This window comes from Panthera pardus, unplaced genomic scaffold (genome assembly GCF_024362965.1).
Source record: "Panthera pardus isolate Hobbes unplaced genomic scaffold, ASM2436296v1 HiC_scaffold_17, whole genome shotgun sequence".
In the NCBI taxonomy this organism is placed as follows: Eukaryota; Metazoa; Chordata; class Mammalia; order Carnivora; family Felidae; genus Panthera; species Panthera pardus.
Genome location: NW_026526732.1, coordinates 149,114,582 through 149,137,663, shown reverse-complemented (window position 1 = coordinate 149,137,663; position 23,082 = coordinate 149,114,582). Strand labels below are relative to the sequence as shown.

The window sequence follows — 23,082 nt, the reverse complement described above, 5'->3', positions numbered from 1 at the left end:
GTTAGGAAATTTTTTCCCCTTTCTGCTTTCATGATTCTCACCTTGCCTGAGTGAGAGGGACTCAGGATCCCCAAAGAAACTTGACCCCCTTCTTCATTTCAGAGAGATACCTGATATTCCACTGCCTCTAGGGCACAGGTTGCTAAGTGGGTACAGCTCCAGAGCAATGGGCTTAGTCAGGCCCTGGGTGGTAGGTAGTTGAGACACTCTAATGTCTATGACACCCTTGTTCCCTAAGACTGTCCCTTCTCCCTACCCTCCCAAGCTCTCCTGTCTCCCTGAAGGAGAGTCCAAAGACCTTTTCCCTCAGGGGTGCTGGTTGTTAGGGGAGATACTCCATGGCAACAGGTCTTAGAGAGGCTTGAGGCCAGAGCTCTCACAACTCTTAGGAGCCCAGACAGAGGCAGTGCCCTCCTTCCTGGTCCCCATGTTAAATATTGATGCTGCCCTATTCCCCTGGGCTGGAGCCTAGTGTCTTCCACCCCTACTTGGCAATGGTTATCAAGGGTGGCAACTGCCTGGAGCCTGAGGCTGTGGTCACACTGTAACTTAGAGGCCTCCCCACCCCCAACCTGAAGTCAGGGTTTTAGGCTCACGTGCAGGCTGGAGGAGTCTCACAGTCGTAGCCATCAAACAGACACTCTGCAGAGTCACACTGTGGGTGGCACTGCCCATCCCAGAAGAGAAGCCAACACTGGGAGTGGGAAGGGCAGCCCTTCCAGGGGTCTGGGACCCCCAGGGAGCAGTCTCCCCCATCCCAATTTCCTCCAGGGCCGCTGCAGCCAGCATCACAGGCCCCATCTCCACCTCTGCCCTCACATCCCTTTGCTCCAGGCCTCTGACACCGGGGCCCTGGAGAGCTGGGAGGGCAGGAGCATCGGAAGGCTGGGGACCCCAGCCCAGGGATCTCTGAGCAACTGCCATTGTGTAGGCATGGAGAAGGAGGGCCACAGCCATGAGGAGCAGGTGGGGTCAGGCAGTCAGGGCCCCCATAGCCATTGAGGCAGGCACAGCGGGGTGGGAAGCCAGGCTTGGGGGAGGGCAGACACAGGCCACCGTGGTGGCAGTGGTGGTGGCCACAGGAGGGGGCTCTGTGGTTGCAGGTGGGGCCCTCAAAACCCTGTGGAGAGGAGAGAGATGTTGGGGAAGGCCCTTGTATTATTCTTCCCACTCCCCCCCACCAAGCAAACTCTCGGGTTAAGATAACTCAGATGGTCCTAGAATCTCATATCTGGAAGGGGCCTCAGAGAACATCAAGTTTATATCAAGTCATTTTATAGATGTTGAAACCATGGTCCATGGTTTTTTCACATAATGACATATTACACAGTGAAAACGGACGAACCACCGCTGTGTGCAACAACCTGGAAGACTAAACACTTAATAGAGTGGTATTAAATGAATATTATCTTAATCCTTGGACATAGGGTGATAAACTCTCTTTCTCTGGAAGGGGAAGAGGATAGAGGAAGACATAAGTAGATGTGGGTCATCGTTACTGTTGTAATTCTTAGATTAGGTTCCTGGGTATTATGTTGTAAGAATAATAAAAAGAAGGCCATGCACAAACCAATGATGATGGTGTATCATGAACAAAGGCTTATGATTAACCTGATTTCATGCATCTGAGGTCCACGCACACACACACACACACACACACACACACGTAAAAGAACTTACTCAAGGTCGCCCAGCTTGACTCTGGGGCCTTACCTTAGGCAGTGCCAATGATTTCTGAAAATCCATTCATGCTAACACCTGATCCTGCCTGCCCCCTTGAACTGCTTCTGAGAGCCACTCATCGCCATTAACATGGGCTGGTTCTCATCAATAATTCCCACTCCAGTGCTCCCTAGATTCCCCTCTAGGATCCCACTCAGGCATTCTCACCTGGCACCAGTGTTGGGGGAAACAGAGAAGACTGGTTTGTGGTTACTTACCTGGAGGCAGTGGCAGGTGAAACCCAGGGGTGGTCCTGCTGTTGTCTCACAAGACCCTCCGTTGGAGCAGGGCTGGCTCTGGCAAGGGTCTGTCTCCACTTCACACCACTGGCCTGTGGTGGGGTGGGGTTAGATGTCATACGCTACTTCAGTCATTGCCCCCTTCCTAGCTCATTACTGGGAATTGACCCAGTACTACCTGCACAGGAAGGGATCCTGGGGCATATTCCCTGGGGTGGGGAGGCAGGGGGATGGACATGATGACTAGGCTGCCTTGTGAGTGGGGGTTGTCAACTCAGCTGTGCCACAGACATGCCTACACACACCCTCCCAGGCCTCACCTGTGTAGCCAGGCAGACATTGGCAGTAGAAGGCATTGGCCAGAGAGTGGCAGGCTGCAGTGCCTGGGGGGTGGCAGGGCTGGTCCAGACACTCATCTACGTCCCCTTCACAGCGCAGCCCCACAAAACCTGGAGGGCAGGTGCAGTAGAAGCCTCCAGGTTTGGGGGTGCAGGTCCCATGGTTGTGACAGGGCTGGGACTGACAAGCATTGGATTCCTTTGAGCAGTTCTGTCCATTGTAGCCTGGGGCACACTGCGGGCAAAGAGGGTCAGACAGGGAACCAATAATCCAGCCCATCTCAACAGTACAGGGGAGCCAGCTCAAGACAGTCTGCCCAATCCCTTCCCTACCTTCCAGTTCAGAGTATCACTCAACTGATCATCCATCACAGCCCTGCGTAGCTTCACCCTTGTATCTCAACTCCATGCTATACCCTTGTTCAATAGTGGGCAACTTAACCGCTCCAGCAGTCCCAAACCATCTTATGATACAATGCTATTAAACATAGTTCTGTTTTTGTAAGACCTCCCTCCCCCAATCACACGCCTCACCCCCAGGCTCTGTCATGCTTTTGTAATTAATTTGTAAGTGTTTATTGAATGCCTACTTCGTGCCAGGCACTATTGTAGGCACTAGGAACATGAAGAAAATTAGAACTCATCCCTGCTTCCATGACGTTCTCAGTAAACCAGAGAGACAGCTAGCATTTATTGCATGATTTCTATACATAAGCTCATAAAACCCTCCCAACAAACTTGTATGTGAATTATCTCATTTGATTCTCACTTTGCAGAAAAGGCAAATGATTCCTGGAAAGACTGCATGACTCGGCTAGCAGGTGGCAGAGCTGGGATTCAGTGCAAGTCTGTGACTTCATAACCAGTACCCTTAGCCATTTTCCAATTGTTTACCTTTCTGCTAGTGGGAGAAGATCATCGATGAGGTCTGTACCATGTGCTGAGTTCTTGCAAGAGGAAGGAGAGCATGTAAGAATGCAGTACCAGGCTTCAGAAAGGTGGAGCAAAAGGGAATTACAGAGAGTGTGAGGAGTGGCTGGAGGGCTGGGAGAAGCGGGTGAGGGGGTATCTTGGAGACATCAGAGGGAAGAAGTCTCAGGAAAGGGGAGGTAAAGCTGAGTGTTGAGTGAAGGGGTGTTTGCTACTAATTAGTACACTGCTTTTGCGTATGTTTGAAAATGGTCATAATAAAAAGTTAAAGAATAAAATTAAAAAGTTAAAGAGGGTGGTTGGGGGATTTGCATCACACCTTTTATCCAAAGTCAGCCTTCTGAGTACAGGCATCAGGCTGCTTGGACTTGAATCCCAGCTTTGCCTCTTCTGCTCAGTGACCTGAACCACGAGGGAGAGGCCCAAACCCAGTCTGGAGAGAAGTTAGGGACATTTCCCTGAGGAAGGCACCTCTTGAGCACTGTCCAGTGGAAGTGGGTGGGGAAGGACACTGGAGAGCCAGTATAAGGGGTGTGTAGGGAAGCCAACAGCAGCTAGAGCAGAGAGTAGGAGGGCGGGGATGTGGGGACATGAGACCTAAGAGGCAGGCAAGGCTGGGTCACGCTGGCCTTAGATTTCACTATCAGAGAGCCACAATGGGGCGCCTGGGTGGCTCAGTCATTTGGGCGTCTGACTTAGGGTCAGGTCATGATCTCGCGGTCTGTGAGTTCTAGCCCCGTGTCGGGCTCTGTGCTGACAGCTTAGAGCCTGGAGCCTGCTTTGGATTCTGTGTCTCCCTCGCTCTCTGCCCTTCCCCCGCTCATGCTCTGTCTCTCTCTGTCAAAAATAAATAAACATTAAAAAAAAAATTTTTTTTTTTAAAAAGAGGTGGGCAGCCACTGAAGGTTTTTAAGCAGGGGAGTGACAGGTCAGCTTAACGTTTTCAACAGAGCACCCTGGTAGTGGAATAAAGGTTGAGCCTATAGGTGGACAAGTGGGGAGGCAGGGACAATAGGAGGGTGCTCCATGTGTGGAGGAGGGTGGAAGGCAGCAAAGGCCTAGACTGAGGCAGTGGGACAAAGGGTGAAGGAGGAAGGACAGAATTGAGAAAGATTTAGGAGGCAAAATGGCATGACTTGGTGGTTGGTTGGGTATGTGGGTAAAGGAAAGGGAAATGAATACATCACTACACGCCCCCTCAACTACTTTTCCCACATCCACCCACGCTTGTCTCCCCTACTGCTCTCCTCTAGACCGGCTTACCTGGCAGAGATATCCAGTGGGCTGGGCCATGCACGTGGCCCCATGTTGGCAGGGCCTGGACTCACATGGGTTCACCCTGTCCTGACATACGCTGCCTTGGAATCCAGGGGGGCAGTGGCAGAAATAGGAGGAGCCACTGTCGATGCAGAGACCTCCATTCTGGCACAGGGAAGAAACTTCTGTGCCTGAGAAGAAAGGCAAACAGGGATAGACAAAGCTAAGTTAGGTTCTCAGGGGTCCCAGACACAGAGCAGAGAGGCTCATGGGGATCACTGACATTCCTGGGGTGGGTGGAGGCCACTTGGAGCCTGAGGAGTCAATAAATTCTGGTGCTGAAGAGATTAAGTCATCAAGATCCCCCTCCTGCCTGTTCTGCCAGAATGGAGAGAGATACCTCTTCTTAAACTTATTAGAGCATTATAAGCAACTGTATTCGTGGCTTAAAACAAGTCTCAAGGAAGAAAGAACTCAGCGGAAACTTTAGGTGCCTAAGTCTGTCCCCTGAATTGGCATCCTGTGATGTTCTCTCACTGTGATTCCCATCCCCTAACCCCACAGTAGTCTCTTTCCTGAGTTCTGCTCATATTAAACCTCATTTGAATGAGGGGGGGTATTCTTTCACAAGGGGGTTGGCATAACATCAAAATGATTGGGAGCAGCAGCTGAGTGAAGTTGGGTTAAGTGTGATCCATTCTAGCTGAGTTATGATAGTGACAGAGTTGAGTTGCTTCACATGGAGTTATGTCTCAGTGGTTGTGATAAACTGGAGTCTTGTTGTCTGGGTTGGTTGGTGTTGCTTGAGTTGCTTTGAGCATGGTGATAGGAGGGCTGAGCTATAGAATCAGCAGTAGTGGTTGGTCTGTGTTACTTTGACTCTTAGTTGGTTGTTTTGGTCAAAGGTTGTATGTGGGTCTCCTTAGGGATCAGGTAGAGAGGGACACCCTTTCTCTCTTCATCTGTTCCCCAGTTGGTCCTTGGGTTAGCACCTTGGCTCAAAGCTGCCTTCTGGCAGGAGGACAGCGGAAGGTTGCAGAGAGGCCCGGTTCATCCCTGGAGGCACAGGCACTGGAAGGAGGGCCCAGTCTGGAGGCAGTGGGAATTGTGTGGACAGGGCTTCTGGGCACAGATGTCCACCAGAGTCTGAGGTTTAGGAGAGAGCATGGGGCAAGACTGAGTGTCATGTGTTCAGGCCCAGAGATGGTCTTCTGACAGCTTCTGCCAGCTAGAGCTCAACTCCCAGATTCCACTTTCATGTGGTTACCTTCCCAAGCTCCCTGCTCTTCTAGTCCCTGAGACCCTCCCACTAGAGCCCTTCAGCCACCGCCCTCCTCAGCACACTTGGCTCAGCACCCCTCACCTGGCAGCTGTCTCCTGTGTAGCCAGGGGGGCAGAGGCAGTGGGGACCCTGAGGGCCATCTTGGCAGGTTGCCCTGTTCCTACAGGGGCTGGACAGGACAGAGACAAGGCATGGTGGGAGGCAGTCCCGGCAACCAAAGGGGAGGGCGTATGTGACGCGGTGATGAGATAGGAAACCAGAAAGGGAGTCATAGTGAAAGGATGTGGGATGTGGAATTCAAGGCAGCCTGGAGCCCCAGAGGAGATGGACAGGAAGGGTGGGAAGGCTGAGGGGCCCCTTCCCTTCCTCTAGGGGTCTTTGCTCACTTGTCTGCACAGCTAGGACGGGTCCTTCCCTCACAGCGTGGGCCTTGGAAGCCCGCAGCACAGAGGCAGGCGGAGGTGCCAGGCCTGTTCACACAGGTACCCCCATTGAGGCACGGGGCTGGAGAGAGGAGGCTGTGAGGGGTTGGGTTCCTTACCCATACCTGGCCTGTGACCTTAGTCACACCCCGCACAGGACATACACGCACTCCCTGCTGCCCCCATCAAAACTGCAGCTCGTGGTGGCCAGTTGATTTTTATCAGACGGCACCAACACACCCTGACCAGTTCCTCCATCCACCTGTGGCCCAGCCCCAGAACATGGTAGGTACTCACCAGAGGCACAGTGGTCAGTGCTTGTCTGGCAGCGGGGCCCAGTGTGGCTCCGAGGGCAGGTGCAGGAATAGCCCCCAGGGCTGGGGCTACAGGAGCCACCGTTGAGACAGGGCCCTGAGTGACAAGCTGTTAGCTCCTCGCTGCAGGTGGGGCCTGAGGGAAATGAGTGGGGTCTGAGAAAGGGCATCCTCTTCTCTCTGTCTTCCTCCACTTATCTCCCCTTCCTTTTCCTCATCCCCATCCCTTTTGTCTTCCATCCAACCTCTTTTCTTTTCTTACCACCTCCTGCATATCGCCTGTGGTCCCTGCAGCACATGCCCAGTTCTCCTTGGTGGTGACCAAGACCCAGAGGCCTTGGACACATGCCTCTACTGGTCTTGCTCTTGATTAGAGGTGGCCAGCCCAGAATGTCTGTGGTTTGGGAAGGGCCTCACCTGTGTAGCCTGTGGGGCAGGTACAGTTGTAGCCCGAGGGCTGGGGGTGGCAGGTGCCCCCATGCGCACAGGGCGTGGAGATGCAGCCCCCTAGCTCTGCTTCACATTCTGGTTCTGTCCATCCCACATCACACACACATGAGGATCTGGTCATAACGAGAAAAAGAAGGGTGTTTTTCTTCTTCTGGTGATTTTTTCTTCTCCCCTCCCCACTCCCCATCATTGGTTAGACCCCTATAAATTTCTTTTTTTTTTCTTTTTGATTATTATTTTTGAGAGAGAGAGATTGAGGAGAGAGAGATTGAGAGAGAGAGAGAGAGAGAGAGAGAGAGAGAGACAGGGTGTGAGTGGGGGAGGGGCAGAGAGAGAGGAAGACACAGAATTTGAGGCAGGCTCCAGGCTCTGAGCTGTCAGTCGCGAGATCACAACTTGAGCCGAAGTCAGATGCTTAACTGACTGAGCCATCCAGGCACCTCTTCTGTTTTTAAGTAGGCTTCACGCCCATTCTGGAGTCCAATCCAGTCTGGAGCCCAACGTGGGACCTGAACTCACCACCCTGAGATCACATCCTGAGCTGAGGTCAAGAGTTGGACTTTGAACCAACTGAGCCACCCAGCCCCCTGATCTCTTCTTTTTTTTGGCCCTGAGAGTCTGGTCCCCTTCTTCAGTGGCTCTGTTCTCAGCATTTTCCCCCTTCCATACTTGCCTCCTGCTTGTTTTCTCCGACTATATGTATGAATATGTATATACATTTCTTCTATAATTTGTTTATTATCTGTCTTTCCTCATTAGAGTGAGAGCTCCATGAGAACAGACACTTTGTCTCTTTTGTTCTGTGCTATTCCTCCAGTGCCTGGAAAAGGATACACCCATAGTAGATGTTCAATATTTGTCTAATGTATGATGTTTTTTTCAAATTTATCAATTTTTTATTTTTGAGAGAGAGAGAGAGAGAGACAGAGTGACAGTGGGAGAAGGGCAGAGAGAGAGAGGGAGACACAGAATCTGAAGCAGGCTCCAGGCTCCGAGCTGTCAGCACAGCTTGGACGCGGGGCTTGAACTCATGAACTGTGAGATCATGACCTGAGCCAAAGTCGGACGCTCAACCGACTGAACCACCCAGGTACCCCTCTAATGTATGATTAATTGGTCCTGGGATTTCATGTTTTTCTTCCTGTTCTGACCCTCTAGCCCTCCGTTTCTCCTGTTATTTATGAACTCTCCCCTCACGGGATAGCACTCACTAGTGGATCCCTCACCTTGGCTTTGACCTCAGAACTTCGCCGTTTCCTTCTTCTTCCCTATTGGTCATTTCTTGCAGACTCACCCCTCACCGGTTGTCTCTCCCTGGCCTAGCTGAGGAGGACCCAGAGGACAGTGGAAGGTTACCTCTGGCAGTGTCCGTGGTGGCAGGTGCAGTTGTCCTCAACGGGGGCACAGCCAGGGCTTCCATCAGGGCAGAGGCAGTGGGCCTTGTCTTCCTGATCTTGGCATTTTTGCTTGGGCTGGCACAGGTTGGGGGCACACAGGGGAACCTCACAGAGATGACCTGGGGTGGGGAGATGGGTCAGAGGGAAAACAGAGTCCCTCTATGTCCTTGATGGGGTCAAAGCCACTTTTTACATATGACTTGCTCACTCCCCACGAACCTGTCCTTCAGTGGCTCCCTGTTGCCTCAGGATACTGTCTAACTTCCTCAGAATGGCACACAGGCTCCTGCATGGCATCATTTTGCAATGCAGTTACCTGCAGCTAAAACATGTAATCATTCTGTCTTGACAAACTCCTACTCATTCTTCCAGACTCAGCTCAGCCATTACCTCCTCATGAAGCCTTCTCATCTCTAGTCTGGTTGGCTGGTCCTTTGTGCTCTTATAGAATCCTGTGCAGTCCTCTCTCAGAGCACCTGTGGCTATAACCAACAGGAGACTTCTTGGTCTCTCTGCACTAGATTTAAAGCCACTTGAGGAGAGCAGGTCTCTTACCAACTTGTGTCTGTGTCTGGCTGTGCATAGTAGGCACTTAATACATTCTAAATAAGCAAATGAATGGCTTCCTCTTGAACCCCATCCTGTTTCTGAACCCTAATCACACCATTCATGTTGGGCCCAGTGTGGGCCCTGTAAATAACACCTGCTGTCAGCCTCAGGTTGTGCAGGTTTTGCATTGAATAATTTGAAGGGGTTCCATTCTCATTCTCTTTTTACATTCCAACCCTTGAATATCCAGCAATGACCTCTGCTCCACCCCTAATGGACTCAACTGTCCTGCCAGTCCTTTCTAACACCTCCCCTGCTTACCTGTGAAGCCAGAGGGGCAGAGGCAAAAGAAGGCTCCTGGGAGATCCAGGCAGCTTGCTCCAGTGGGGCATGGGCCACTCAGACACTCATCCACCTCGGTCTGACAGCGAGGGCCTTCAAAGCCTATGGCACAGCAGGAGGGTCAGGGACCTGCAGGGGAGTCTGCACTTGGCCCCCACTCTTCCCTCCAGTGTTTGAGCATTGGTCTACCTGGAGGACACTCGCAATGGAATGATCCAGGCTGGTCCTGGCACTGCCCACCGTTGGCACAGGGAGAGCTTCCACACTCATCGATGTCCTCCTCACACTGGGAGCCAGTGAATCCTGAGGGGCAGGGAGTAAGTGGGGAGAGATGGTAAAGGTTATCTTTCCTTTCCTTTCCTTTCCTTTCCTTTCCTTTCCTTTCCTTTCCTTTCCTTTTCCCCTTCCTCTCCTCTCCTCTCCTCTCCTCTCCTCTCCTTCTTTTTCTTTCTTTCCTGACTTTGGATTCATTAGGGGTTTGTTACAAATATTTGTGACTGAGATATACAGGTATGATTTCATGGATTCAAACAAGAAATTTGGAGTTAATACCGATATTTAACCTTCTATTTACAGAGACAGAAATAACATTGCTATGAATTGCAGTGAAGAGAATCTTGTTTCAAATGGCTTGGTTTGGAGGTTCATCTGCATGTATCATTATATAATGAAGGTACCAATCTGGGGGCTTCTCAAATAGTGATTTGAATTTCAGAACATAACAGCATGTCTTAGTAACTTCATTCTTTATATAAAGAAGGTATAACTGGCTGTGTGTGTGAATGGTGAAAATACTATGTATCAAAAGCATAAATGCAAGTCGTGGCCCCTCCCCTCACCAGGAAAAGTGAACCTGGGGGGCTTCCCAGAGAAGACACCTGGGGCAGGTGGAGGTGACAGGAGGATGATGTTCAGCACCTGCCAGTTGTGTGACTTTGGGCAAGTTACTCAAGCTCTCTAGGCTGCAGTGTCCTCTTCTGTAAAAGGGGAATAATAGAACCTACCTTATGGTGTCATTGAAAGGATTAAATGAGGTAATGCCTGAAAAGTACACAGCCAAGTGCCTGGCCTGGAGCAAATATTCAAGAAACATCTGTTATCATCACATCAGGGAACAGAGGGATCGATAATGGTGGAGAAGGAAGGCCGGGGGCAGTTTTCCCTGCATCCAGGGTGAGCAGTGCCAAGACCAGCCTGGGATCCCCACGAGCGGACTCTGGAGGAGGGCCAGAAAGGACGATTTGGGTAATTTGGCAGGACAGAGATAAAGGTGGATGAGTACGCGTGGAAGATTTGGGATGTAACAGAAGAGAGTTGGGGGAGCAGAGGAGTTGGGAGAAATGGGAGCCTCGTTGGCCAAGCCAGGGTGAACTTCAAAAGGTTTGGGATTGCCGGGCCTGCACTGTGGTTCAGGGGGCTGGGCTGAAGGGCTGGAGTGGAATCTGTACTCACCAGGCAGGCAGACACACAGGAAGCCGTTGAGGAGGTCCTGGCAGTCAGCCTGGTTCAGGCAAGGAGCAGAGGCACACTCGTCTGTCTCCACCTCACAGAGCTGCCCTTCTAAGCCTGGGACATGGAGATGTGGTGCAGGCTGAGCCCTGCCTGGGCTGCTCACCCCTTCTGCCCAGGATGACCAGGGTTCTAGAACCCTCCCAGGGTGCTGTCTGCCTGAAGGTTGGGGCGACGAGCCTGCGGTCCTGCTGCTCTGCTGTGTGTGGCTCTGCCCCCTTTAAATGTGAAAGCTCAGGGAGCAGGGCACCTGCTGGGACCCGAGGGGGCAGCAAGGAAATACCTTTGGGGGCCATTCTCTGTGCCCAGACGGCAGGCTCACTGGGCCGGGCTAATGAGCCTGGAGGTCCTCAAGGTCAAATGAAACAAATGGGCATCTGCTTGGAGGTGAGTCATGCCTCTTGTTCTACCCCAGTAGGCTTCTGTGCCAGGGAGACCAGGAGTCCCCAAGGGGGGGTATTTGAAGGGCATTTGGGTAGCTTGTTGGTCACATATTTGTCCTGTATCTTTGGGCTTGTCCTGGTATCCGCAGTCCCACCCTGAACTGAAGCTGGATCAGCCTCTAGACCTCGGCTGCCTCCCACTTCTTGCCTGGGGATTCTGCTTCTGAAGTTCCTTGGTATCTATGACCTTGTCCCTTGGATGACTGCATGGTTTTCTCAGCTTTTTTCCTTGGATGCTGCTCAGTTTAGGAAGACTGTTTGGTGTAGTGGTTAAATCTACTGAAGCCCTGGGTTTGAATCCCGGCCATGCCACTTACTAGCTGGACAACTCACTTAATCTCTCTGTGTCTGTTTCTTGTAAAATGGGCACAGTAACAATACTGACCTTAGAGGGTTATTGCCAAGATGACAAAATGCATGTAAGATGTTCAGGTGGTACTTGGCATAAAGTAAGCCATTATTTTTTTGGTTTCATTCAGCTTCCTGATATCGGGTTGGTCACTATACCCCTGGGGAGACCTGTCTCCCTTAAAACTAACTTGGAGGTAGGTGCAGCCTTGTGGCACTTTTTTTTTTCTATTGTACCAAATTCAAGCATACAGGCCCTTTGGGGTTTTAAGGATTTACTCAATCTCTACAGGGGACAGTTTCTGTGATTAGGAGGAACATTCTGAGTTGGCATGAGCCGAGGCTGCTGTTGTTCTGCTCTTCCTTGATGGGCCTCTGTGTACAGTGGACCAGGCTGCGCACTTTACAATGACTATGAAGTGAATGCTTTCCTCTCACCCCCAGAGTTGAGCAGTGTACAACCTCAGTACCATCTGTGGCTGCCCTTCTCCTAGAGGCCATGGGTTTCCCAGAGTTTTCATCTTGGGTGGGGAGATGAGAAAGAGGTATTCTTTGATAGCTGATCCCAACTGGCCTGGGGCTATCTATGTTCTGGAGGGGTCATGCCTAGTGGGTTCAGGATTAGTCCCCTGTGTCCTCTACTCAGGGCCCCATCCATCTAGTACCTGGTGGGCAGAGGCAGTGGAAGGTGGCAAGCAGGTCCAGGCAGGTGCTGCCTAGATGGCAGGGCTGGGACAGGCACTCATTGTGATCAGCCTCGCAGCGGGAGCCCGTGTAGCCAGGGGGACAGAGGCAGTCAAAGGAGCCGGGGGTGTTGAGGCAAGAGCCGCCATGTTCACAGGGACTGGGGCCTTGCTGGGCTAGGAGGAGAGGAGTCAGAAGTTCACAGGGGCCCAGGGCAGAAGGGCAAGGGGGCCAGAAAGGCCAGGGAAGGCATGAGGGCCTGCTTGTGGCAGAGTGAACAAATCGGAGAAAGGGCTGGTGTCTTTAACACAGACAAGGACTAAGTGGGGCCCGGAGGGCTAAGCACTGGTGAGAAGACCGTGTAGGGAAGAATTGCCAAATCTGGACAAAATTGGGAAAAAAAGAGATGATTGTATTTTTAATTTGAAAAACAATTTGCAGAGGCTGTTTGGGACTCAGAGAGGATCTGATGTGGGGGTGCCTTACCCATCTGACACTCGTCCAGGTCCTGGTGGCAGGTGGGCCCCGAGTAGCCAGGCTGACACAGGCAGAGTGGAGAGCCTGTCAGGGGATTGGTGCTGCACTGGGCTTCCCCATGGCATGGCTGGCTCAGGCACATGTCCTCCATGTGGCACAGCAGGATGGGCATGAGGCTCTTGGGCCGCTTGAGGATCCCAGCTGTCCCGCTTATGCTTCTGTCACTTGCCATCCCCACGGCCACCTCCCCGAGCCCTCTGTCACACCTGTGCGGCCAGGTGGGCAAAGGCAGGAGAAGGAGCCCACACGATCAATGCAGGTGGATCCCGGGGCACAGGTGGCAGCAACACAGTCGTCTAGGTTCTCTTCACAGCCTGTGCCTCCCCAGCCGCTCACACACACACAATGGAAGCTGCCAGCTGAGTTCTGGCAGGTACCCCCATTTTGGCAGTGAGGGGGACCCTGAGCCTCACATTCATCCACATCTTCGGAGCAATCCCAGCCTGTAGGGGATGGGATGGGAAGGGGACAAAGGCTGGAGTTGGGAGCCCTGTGAGGAGGGGAGGCTAGGGGCTGATCATATGGGCCACGGGTGCCATGGACTTGGCTTAAACGACTCACCTGTCCAGGCCTCTGGGCAGAGGCACGTGTAGGTGCTCAGCCCATCCAGGCAAGTGCCCCCGTTCTGACACTGGTGCCCAGCACAGTCATCTGGATTCACCTCACAGCTCGGGCCTCTGAAACCTGACAGGGTCATGGGATTAGCAAAGGGAAGGGGACCTCCCTGCCCAGAGAGAGGGGTGGCAGATGTGAGGACGCACCTTGGGGGCAGAGGCAGAGGTGCAGGGTGGAGTCTCTCCCTGGAACCAGCTGACAGGTGCCCCCATTGGGACAGCCCGTAGGGGGGCAGGGTCCTGGCTGGAGCTCACAGCGTGGACCCTCCTGCCCAGTGGGGCAGTGACACCAGAAAGATCCCAAGGTGTTATGGCAGGAAGTGCCTTTGGGGCAGGGCCCTGGGTCCAGGAAACACTCATTGATATCATGTTCGCAGGCATGACCCTCGAAGCCAGGTGGGCAGCGGCACTGGATCTGGGGGTATGTGGCCAGACACACCCCTCCATTGACGCAGGGATTGGCTGAGCAGAAGTCCCGAAGCTGGCACTGCTCACCTGAGGCAGAGGACAGAGGGTGCTGTTCAATCCCCCCCCACCGCTCAGCTGGGAGAATCCAGCTCTCACTCTGGATTATTTGTGTCTGATTTTCATGTTTCCTTCTCTTTGTTCCCATACGCTTTTTGCCCTGCTCCACCACCCCTTGCCTCAGTTTTGGCATTCTGGAAAATGGGACCTGTCATTGTTGGTGGGAGTATTGCAGGCTGGCCCTGCTGAGCAGACCTGAGACACAGTGTCCTTCCTTTGGTGGCCTTTCCTTGGTGGGGAGGAGAAAAGCAGCTGGCCTCCAGACTCGGCACCTTGCTGTGCCACCACCGCTGTGTGCCCTCAGGTGTGTCTGGCCTCTCTTGTCTGGATTTCCTAATCTTTAGGTGGGTACAGTGTTCCAGATAATGATAAGGAGACAGACGTCTCATCTGTTCCCCCCAGTGGCAACGGCGGTGGTGGTGGCTGGCACTGGGCTAAGTGACCACCTCCTGAACATCACTCCCTTTCCTCCTCTCGACAATGTTATGAAGTGTGGACATCAGCTGGCAACTGAGGATGCAGAGATCTTAACTATCTGATGCAAGGGCGCGCGTCTCATCGGTGGCAGAGCTGGCACTGGACACGTGGGCCCCTGCTCTGAAGCACAAGGCCTGGCAAGTTGCCATTGACAGTCCTCCTTGTTGTCACACCACGAGAGGCTGGTCTCCCACCCCCAAATCCTCAGAATTACCCAGGCACTCAAAATATCTCCATGCCTGGGCTCACCCCAGACCCACTAAAGCAGCCTTTCTGGGACGTGGGCACCAGTATGTTGCAGGCTTTCCAGGTGACTGCTGTGCCTTGCCACGTTTGAGAAGCCTTGCTCTTCTAGTCCACCCCTCACAGATCACTTTCCTCCCTGTGTGGTCTTCACTGCCCTGTCCAGTCCCCTCCCTCCTGGTAGATCAGAGGAGCCTTCCTCTCCAGGGGCTCTCACCTCTGTCCCATACGCCTGACTGCTTCCCCAGGCTAGGACACCCTGCCCACCAGGGGTCCCACACCCTCGCCCCAGGGTTGCACCCCTCTTCCTTGCCTTGATACCCGTTTCTCTCTCTGGGTCAGATCCCTTCCACCCCCATTACACCTCCCACCACCACAGTCTTTCCAGGTGCTGTTATGGGCTCCTACTTGGAAGAATAAAGGCCAGAAGCCCATTACGCAGGATCTAGGAGGTTCCCCTCTCCCTGCCTTGTGCTAGGCATTAACACTCTAGCTACTGCGTCGAGGGGCCAGGCTGGGGCACTGAAGGGGCTATGGCAGTAGCCATTTACTAACGGGTTTGAAAACACTTCAACGTTTTGACCATTGGTACAGCCATGCTGGTGAATGTGTCTCGGGTCAATGGTCAGCAAGAGGGCTTGTTGATTCTCACAGCCTCTGTCCTCAAAGGGGCTGGTTGTTTTGCAGACTCCAGTTCCATCTTTCCCACCCCACTTCCCAGTCCAGTGTTCCTGCTTGTCCTCTCCTCCCCACCACTGCAGTGCTCACCTGTCCATCCAGGCAGACAGGAACATCGTGGGCGGCCTGAGGCCTGGATATGGCAGCGGCCCATTTTGGAACAGAAGGAAGAACAGGGGTCCTTGAGTTGGGCCTGGCACCTCTGGCCAGTGAAGCCAGAGGGGCAGGTGCAGGAGAAGCTGGGGGCCAAGGGAGAGGGAAGGCTGGGGGAGCCTGGGAGGGCGGGAAGCAGAGCTTGGCAGCTGCCCCCATTCTGGCAGAGCTGGCCATCCTGGCAGGGGTCAGGAAACTGGCATGTCTCACCCAGGAAGCCAGGGGCACACCTGAGCAGGGGAGGAGAGTGGAAAACTGAAGTCACTGGGTCCTCTTTGCCTTCTCTCCCACCTCCCTTCCTTTGCCTTCATTTGTTTCCCTTTAGTGCCTTTACCTCCTCCCTTTCTCCTTCCTTCCCAGTCCCTCCTCCTCCCCAGCTCTCCCTCCCCATTTCTGGTCTCCCACTCCCAGGAGACACTCACTGGCAGCTCCCTTGTCCCTGAGATAGGCTCAGGCAGGTGCCTCCGTTGGCACAGGGTTCTGGGAAGTCCCCACACCGAAGCACTAGGGATGGAGATGAGGAAGGCATAGGAGTGGGGAGCGCTGTGCTCCCAGATTTCTCTGGGTGCTTTGCTGCCTGCAGCAGCCCCACACGTGCTCTCAGCCACCACCACTTCTGCACTTGCCTGATCCCTACCCGAGTGGTGCTCTTGCCCTAGCATCGCCCCGCCCCCATCCCAGGCCTGGGGATCCTCTCAGCTCCTAATCCCCACCCCCTTTCCTGTTTATTATCCAGCCTTCCAAGTCCAGCCTCAGGCTCCATCCCTTGGAATGGAGACAACAGGGCTCAGGAGGGGGGCCCAGGGGACTCCTGGAAGGTGAATGGCTGAGACATTGAAGGGATTTCCTCCCGGAAGGGCCCAGCATTGAGCCATCCGGGGGGTGGGGACAGCTGGACCGGGAAAGGGACTTGGTCAGCCCTTGACCTTCCCATGTCTCCATCTCCTGCTTTTTTCTCATCGCCTTCCCTAGCAGGTGGCCAGTCTTTTTCCCTCTTTACCTCCTAAATGTGATTGCAAGAGCCTGCTGTCCCCCAGCACTAAGGCCAACTGGATTCTCCCTGAGGCGGGCACCCTCCCACCCATTCCCCAGACAGTCACCGCCCCTGGCACAGGCCCCAAAGCCTTGGTTTGTGCAGCTGCAGCAGCAGAGTCTTCTCTTCCTGCATTTGGGGGGTGATGGTGGTGAGATTCTCTTCCACCCGGTGTCCTCTCAAAGCATGGGGCTTGGCCCTCTGCCCCCAACCCATCAACACCCTCTTAAGGAAGATGGGTCCCCTCACCTCTCCTACCCCATGCCTCACCTCTGGTCTTGACGACTGAGTGACACAGCAGCAGCAGCAGCAGTGAAGGGGGCTGCATTCCAGAGCACCGCCCCACACCCAGATCCTCTGCCTCCTCAGGCAAGGACCCTCAGAGCCCTCACCGAGGCAGGAGCCACCTCCTCTGCTCCCACGGCCCCTTCCTCCTCCTCTGCCCACTGCAAGCCTCACGTCTGAGCTGTTTCCTGAGTCACACAATGTCCTGGACACCCTAGTGATGGGAGGGGGAGGAGTGGAACAACATTGAGGGGGATGAGGGAGGGGCCTTCTGTCCCTGACAACCCCTGGGGAGAGGGGGAGTGGGATGGTGTGGCAGGTGAACAGGATGGGAGCACCGGGCTGGGGGGGGGGGGTTCTGGGTTCAGTCCCAGCCCTTCTGTTGTTGTGTGGTCTCCCCTTTCTAGAGATGAGAATAACAAGGTGGCTTACCCTTGCCCTGGGAGGGTCAGGGCCTGGAACAGAGGTGTGGGGTGCTGAGGCATCTTCTATTCCAGGTTAGTATCCGTGCTTCTTGGACACTCTGCAACTTTCTATAAGTCGAAACCACTAACCTTGGCAGTGGGAATGCAGGGCACTCCTAGCCATTACCTTGGCCCTTGCTGGGGACTTAGTTTTCTCCTTTGGGGGAATGGGCAAGTTACTGGGCTGGTTCTGGGGGAAATCTTGGCCTTCCTTTGTTGGGAAACGTATAAAACCAATATCAATGATAAATGAATGTTGTCGGTACTGAAATGTGCAGTCTGGATTATCCAGCGCAAACTGTATATTTAGGTAGGTTCCCTTCCCTGTCTCTACCACAGAGATCTCTGAGATGTACGGAATGTCAGTTTCTGAGTTCAGAATTGGAGTAAATAGAACGACAAAAGAGAATTCATTTCCCTGACTCATCCTACTTTTTTTGAGTCAACCCAGAACAGCTCCAGGGTCAGTCACACACTGAGTTTCCTTAGTAGCACAGAGAGCTGAGAGTCTGGGGTGGCTGGAGGTGTTATCAATAGCCATGCACAGCCCCAGCACTGTGCTACCCAAAGCTGCAGCCTGGTGTGCCCGGAGTACCTTCCCTTTTTAAAACTCTTTTTTATTAGCATAAGAGACTCTTAAAAACTGAGAACAAACTGAGGGTTGATGGAAGGGTGGGAGGGAGGGAAGGGTAGGTGATGGGCATTGAAGAGGGCATCTTTTGGGATGAGCACTGGGTGTTGTATGGAAACCAACTTGACAAGAAATTTCATATATTAAAAAAAATAAAACTCCTTTTTATTTGGAAATAATTTAAAGCTCACAGCAAAGGGGCAAGAATATAATTCCAGGATACTCTTCACTCAGATTCACCAACTGGCATCATGACCACATCTGCTTTATCACTATTTCTCTAAATACACAGTATTTTTTTCTGAACCACTTGAGAGTAAGTTGTACACAAGATATTCCTTTACTTATGAAAACACGGGTATGAATGTCTTAAGAACAAGAACATGTTTTATGTAACTACAGTACAACTATCAAAATTGGGAAACTTAAGTTGATACAATAGTATTACCTAATCTACTGTCCATGTTCCAAATCTGCCAATTGCCCCATGATGTCCTTCATACTGATTTTTTTTTCTTGGTCCCAGATCATGCCTTGCACTTAATCATCATGTCTTTTCAGTATCCTTTAATATGGATACAATTCCTTAGACGAACTTTGCCCTTTATTAACAGGTTTGAAGAATACAGGTCAGCTATTTTGTAGGTTGTTTCTAAATTTAGGTATGTCTGATGTTTCTTCAGTTTACTCATTTTGGGCCAGGAATACCACCAACGTGAGGCTATAGCCTTCTCAACGCAGCACACCAGAAGACACATGGGCTAACATCATTCTTAATGGTTGGCAAGTATCCCACTGCTTGATGAACCCTCGTTCATTGAAACCAGTTTCCCATTGTGGGGGCATTTAGTTGGATCTCAATCCTTAAAATTACGGTAAGGCATGCTGCAGTAAATATTTTTGAACATACATATTTGCATGGTTGCCTAAGTGATTCCATAGGCTGAGTTCCTAGAAGGGAAACCACTGAGTCAAAGAGTCAAAGGATAGGCTTATTTTGAAAGCTTTTGGTATCTAAGTGTTGCCGAGTCATTCTCCAGAAAGCAGCACAGGACGCACCTGTGCCGTAGTGTCTGTGCATGCCCTTATTCTCGCCGACCCTGCTGATCAGAATCGGAATACCTACCACTTTGACAGGTGAAATGGTGTTTCATTGTTTTCAATTGTGCTTGCTGGAGAGCTGACATTATTTTCATCTATTTAGTGGCTATTCTTGTTTCTTCTTCGTGAGTTTCCTGTGTGTGTTTCTGTCCCATTGTCCTGTTTATGCCATTGCCACTTTCCCATCATCTTTGTTAGTTGGTGGCAGCTCTGAGGATGGAGTCTTGGGCAGAAGAAACCTAGTGTGAAAAGTCTCTCCTTTTGCTACCTTCTGGTTTGTTGACTGGTGGACAGGGTGAGATTTGATGTTTGTGAGAAGGGAAAGGAAAATAAGAAGGGACACTATGCTTCTCACGGAACTGTGAAGACCTGAGTAGAAAAAATGAAACTCTCCATTTCTTCCATATTCTTGACCCCACATTTTGTGTGTGAGTGTGTGTGTGTGTGTGTGTGTGTGTGTGGAAAAGGAGGCTAGTGCACTAGGCCGCAGCTTGAGAGAATGAAAGGATAACAGAGACAGAAAGGGAGTGGTTGGGTAGAAGGGGTCCTGGGGTGTGATAGGGCAGAAGCTGAGTTTAAAGACAGTGTCAGTGGGGTGTATGGGTGGCTCAGTTAGTTAAGTGTCCAAATCTTGATTTCAGCTCAGGTCATGATCTCGTTGTTCATGAGCCCAAGTACTGTGTCGGGCTCTGCACTGGTGGCTCGAAGCCTGCTTGGGATTCTCTGTCTCCTTCTCTCTCTGCCCCTCTCCTGCTCTCTCTCTCTCTCACAAAAATAAATAAACATAAAAAATAGACGGGGCACCTTGGTGGCTCAGTCAGTTGAGCACCCCACTTCGGCTCAGGTCGTGATCTTGTGGTTCCTGAGTTTGAGCCCTGAGTCGGGCTCTGTGCTTACAGCTCGGAGCCTGGAGCCTGCTTCGGGTGCTGTGTCTCCCGCTCTCTCTGCCTCTCCCCCACTTGCACTCTGTCTTTCTCTCTCAAAAATAAACATTAAAAAAGAAGACATTGTCAAGAAAGTGCACAGCCCACTTCTTGCCTTATCCCTACCTAAGGAAGACAGCATGCACCTGTTCAGGTGTTATGAGCTGTGCTTGGGTCACAGATACTCTCCCTGGCCTCTAGGATCTTACTGTCCAAAAGAGTATTGATGCTTTCCTAAGAGCTTGTTTCTCTGTCCCAGGAGACACAGAAAGTTCTTTCTGGTGTAAAGTGACCTCATTCCTTACAACATCCCATCAAATAGAGGTTTGTTGTACTCAACTGACTCTTCTTATATTGTATATCCCCTGAGGAGAATAAACTTGTCAATCATTCACACTTTAGTCCTGGGGACTTTTGACCTTAAGATAGGATCCATCTCTGAGCTGGGCCTTGATAATGTGACCAAACACAGAGAAGATGCTCATGGTAGATGTAGAAATGCACAACAGTTGGCCCACCCTGAGAGATTACTTGTGATTATATAGTTCGGGAGACTTGGAGCCTCTCGTGTTCCCTCAGACCTCCCTTCCCTGCTGGTGACTTCTCGTCTCCTCAACTTTGTACCACTGTGGTGTCCATGGTGCAATCTCTGGGCCTCTTCTATTTTTCGTCTGTCCCTGGGTGATCCCATCCAGTCTCATGTCTTTGCCAGATTTTTTTTTTAAATTTTTTCTTTTTTTTTTAATATATGAAATTTATTGTCAAATTGGTTTCCATACAACACCCAGTGCTCATCCCAAAAGGTGCCCTCCTCAATACCCATCACCCACCCTCCCCTCCCTCCCACCCCGCATCAACCCTCAGTTTGTTCTCAGTTTTTAACAGTCTCTTATGCTTTGGCTCTCTCCGACTCTAACCTTTTTTTTTTTTTTCCTTCCCCTCCCCCATGGGTTTCTGTTAAGTTTCTCAGGATCCACATAAGAGTGAAACCATATGGTATCTGTCTTTCTCTGTATGGCTTATTTCACTTAGCATCACACTCTCCAGTTCCATCCACGTTGCTACAAAAGGCCATATTTCATTCTTTCTCATTGCCACGTAGTATTCCATTGTGTATATAAACCACAATTTCTTTATCCATTCATCAGTTGATGGACATTTAGGCTCTTTCCATAATTTGGCTATTGTTGAGAGTGCTGCTATAAACATTGGGGTACAAGTGCCCCTATGCATCAGTCCTCCTGTATCCCTTGGATAAATTCCTAGCAGTGCTATTGCTGGGTCATAGGGTAGGTCTATTTTTAATTTTCTGAGGAACCTCCACACTGCTTTCCAGAGCGGCTGCACCAGTTTGCATTCCCACCAACAGTGCAAGAGGGTTCCCGTTCTCCACATCCTCTCCAGCATCTATAGTCTCCTGATTTGTTCATTTTGGCCACTCTGACTGGCGTGAGGTGATATCTGAGTGTGGTTTTGATTTGTATTTCCCTGATAAGGAGCGACGTTGAACATCTTTTCATGTGCCTGTTGGCCATCTGGATGTCTTCTTTAGAGAAGTGTCTATTCATGTTTTCTGCCCATTTCTTCACTGGGTTATTTGTTTTTCGGGTGTGGAGTTTGGTGAGCTCTTTATAGATTTTGGATACTAGCCCTTTGTCCGATATGTCATTTGCAAATATCTTTTCCCATTCCGTTGGTTGCCTTTTAGTTTTGTTGGTTGTTTCCTTTGCTGTGCAGAAGCTTTTTATCTTCATAAGGTCCCAGTAATTCACTTTTGCTTTTAATTCCCTTGCCTTTGGGGATGTGCCGAGTAAGAGATTGCTACGGCTGAGGTCAGAGAGGTCTTTTCCTGCTTTCTCCTCTAAGGTTTTGATGGTTTCCTGTCTCACATTCAGGTCCTTTATCCATTTTGAGTTTATTTTTGTGAATGGCGTGAGAAAGTGGTCTAGTTTCAACCTTCTGCATGTTGCTGTCCAGTTCTCCCAGCACCATTTGTTAAAGAGACTGTCTTTTTTCCATTGGGTGTTCTTTCCTGCTTTGTCAAAGATGAGTTGGCCCTACGTTTGTGGGTCTAGTTCTGGGGTTTCTATTCTATTCCATTGGTCTATGTGTCTGTTTTTGTGCCAATACCATGCTGTCTTGATGATGACAGCTTTGTAGTAGAGGCTAAAGTCTGAGATTGTGATGCCTCCTGCTTTGGTCTTCTTCTTCAAAATTACTTTGGCTATTCGGGGCCTTTTGTGGTTCCATATGAATTTTAGGATTGCTTGTTCTAGTTTCGAGAAGAATGCTGGTGCAATTTTGATTGGGATTGCATTGAATGTGTAGATAGCTTTGGGTAGTATTGACATTTTGACAATATTTATTCTTCCATTCCATGAGCAGGGAATGTCTTTCCATTTCTTTATATCTTCTTCAATTACCTTCATAAGCTTTCTATAGTTTTCAGCATACAGATCTTTTACATCTTTGGTTAGATTTATTCCTAGGTATTTTATGCTTCTTGGGGCAATTGTGAATGGGATCAGTTTCTTTATTTGTCTTTCTGTTGCTTCATTGTTAGTGTATAAGAATGCAACTGATTTCTGTACATTGATTTTGTATCCTGCAACTTTGCTGAATTCATGTATCAGTTCTAGCAGACTTTTGGTGGAGTCTATCGGATTTTCTGTGTATAATATCATGTCATCTGCAAAAAGCGAAAGCTTGACTTCATCTTTGCCAATTTTGATGCCTTTGATTTCCTTTTGTTGTCTGATTGCTGATGCTAGAACTTCCAGCACTATATTAAACAGCAGCGGTGACAGTGGGCATCCCTGTCGTGTTCCTGATCTCAGGGAAAAAGCTCTCAGTTTTTCCCCGTTGAGGATGATGTTAGCTGTGGGCTTTTCATAAATGGCCTTTATGATCTTTAAGTATGTTCCTTCTATCCCGACTTTCGCAAGGGTTTTTATTAAGAAAGGGTGCTGGATTTTGTCAAAGGCCTTTTCTGCATCGATTGACAGGATCATATGGTTCTTCTCTTTTTTTTTGTTAATGTGATGTATCACGTTGATCGATTTGCGAATGTTGAACCAGCCCTGCATCCCAGGAATGAATCCCACTTGATCATGGTGAATAATTCTTTTTATATGCTGTTGAATTATATTTGCTAGTATCTTATTGAGAATTTTTGCATCCATATTCATCAGG

At 50.8% G+C, this 23,082-nt stretch overlaps 3 protein-coding genes across 3 annotated transcripts in view; 2 read left to right on the top strand and 1 right to left on the bottom strand.

Moving 5' to 3' along the window:
* LOC109261422 (butyrophilin-like protein 1) overlaps positions 1–23,082 on the top strand; it is a 97,282-nt gene that overhangs the window by 38,163 nt on the left and 36,037 nt on the right. The window lies entirely within an intron of this gene.
* LOC109260702 (butyrophilin-like protein 1) overlaps positions 1–23,082 on the top strand; it is a 76,348-nt gene that overhangs the window by 18,878 nt on the left and 34,388 nt on the right. The window lies entirely within an intron of this gene.
* Positions 593–16,944, bottom strand: LOC109261419 (neurogenic locus notch homolog protein 4-like). The gene is given in 21 exon segments (XM_053905192.1): positions 593–1,120; positions 1,941–2,053; positions 2,282–2,534; positions 4,493–4,677; positions 5,479–5,632; positions 5,850–5,937; positions 6,155–6,272; positions 6,488–6,640; positions 6,922–7,067; positions 8,311–8,470; positions 9,222–9,344; positions 9,432–9,545; positions 10,695–10,808; positions 12,208–12,402; positions 12,713–12,881; positions 12,968–13,206; positions 13,325–13,447; positions 13,525–13,872; positions 15,391–15,683; positions 15,876–15,957; positions 16,757–16,944. Coding segments are annotated over 21 exon segments (3,756 nt in total). The 5' UTR covers positions 16,815–16,944.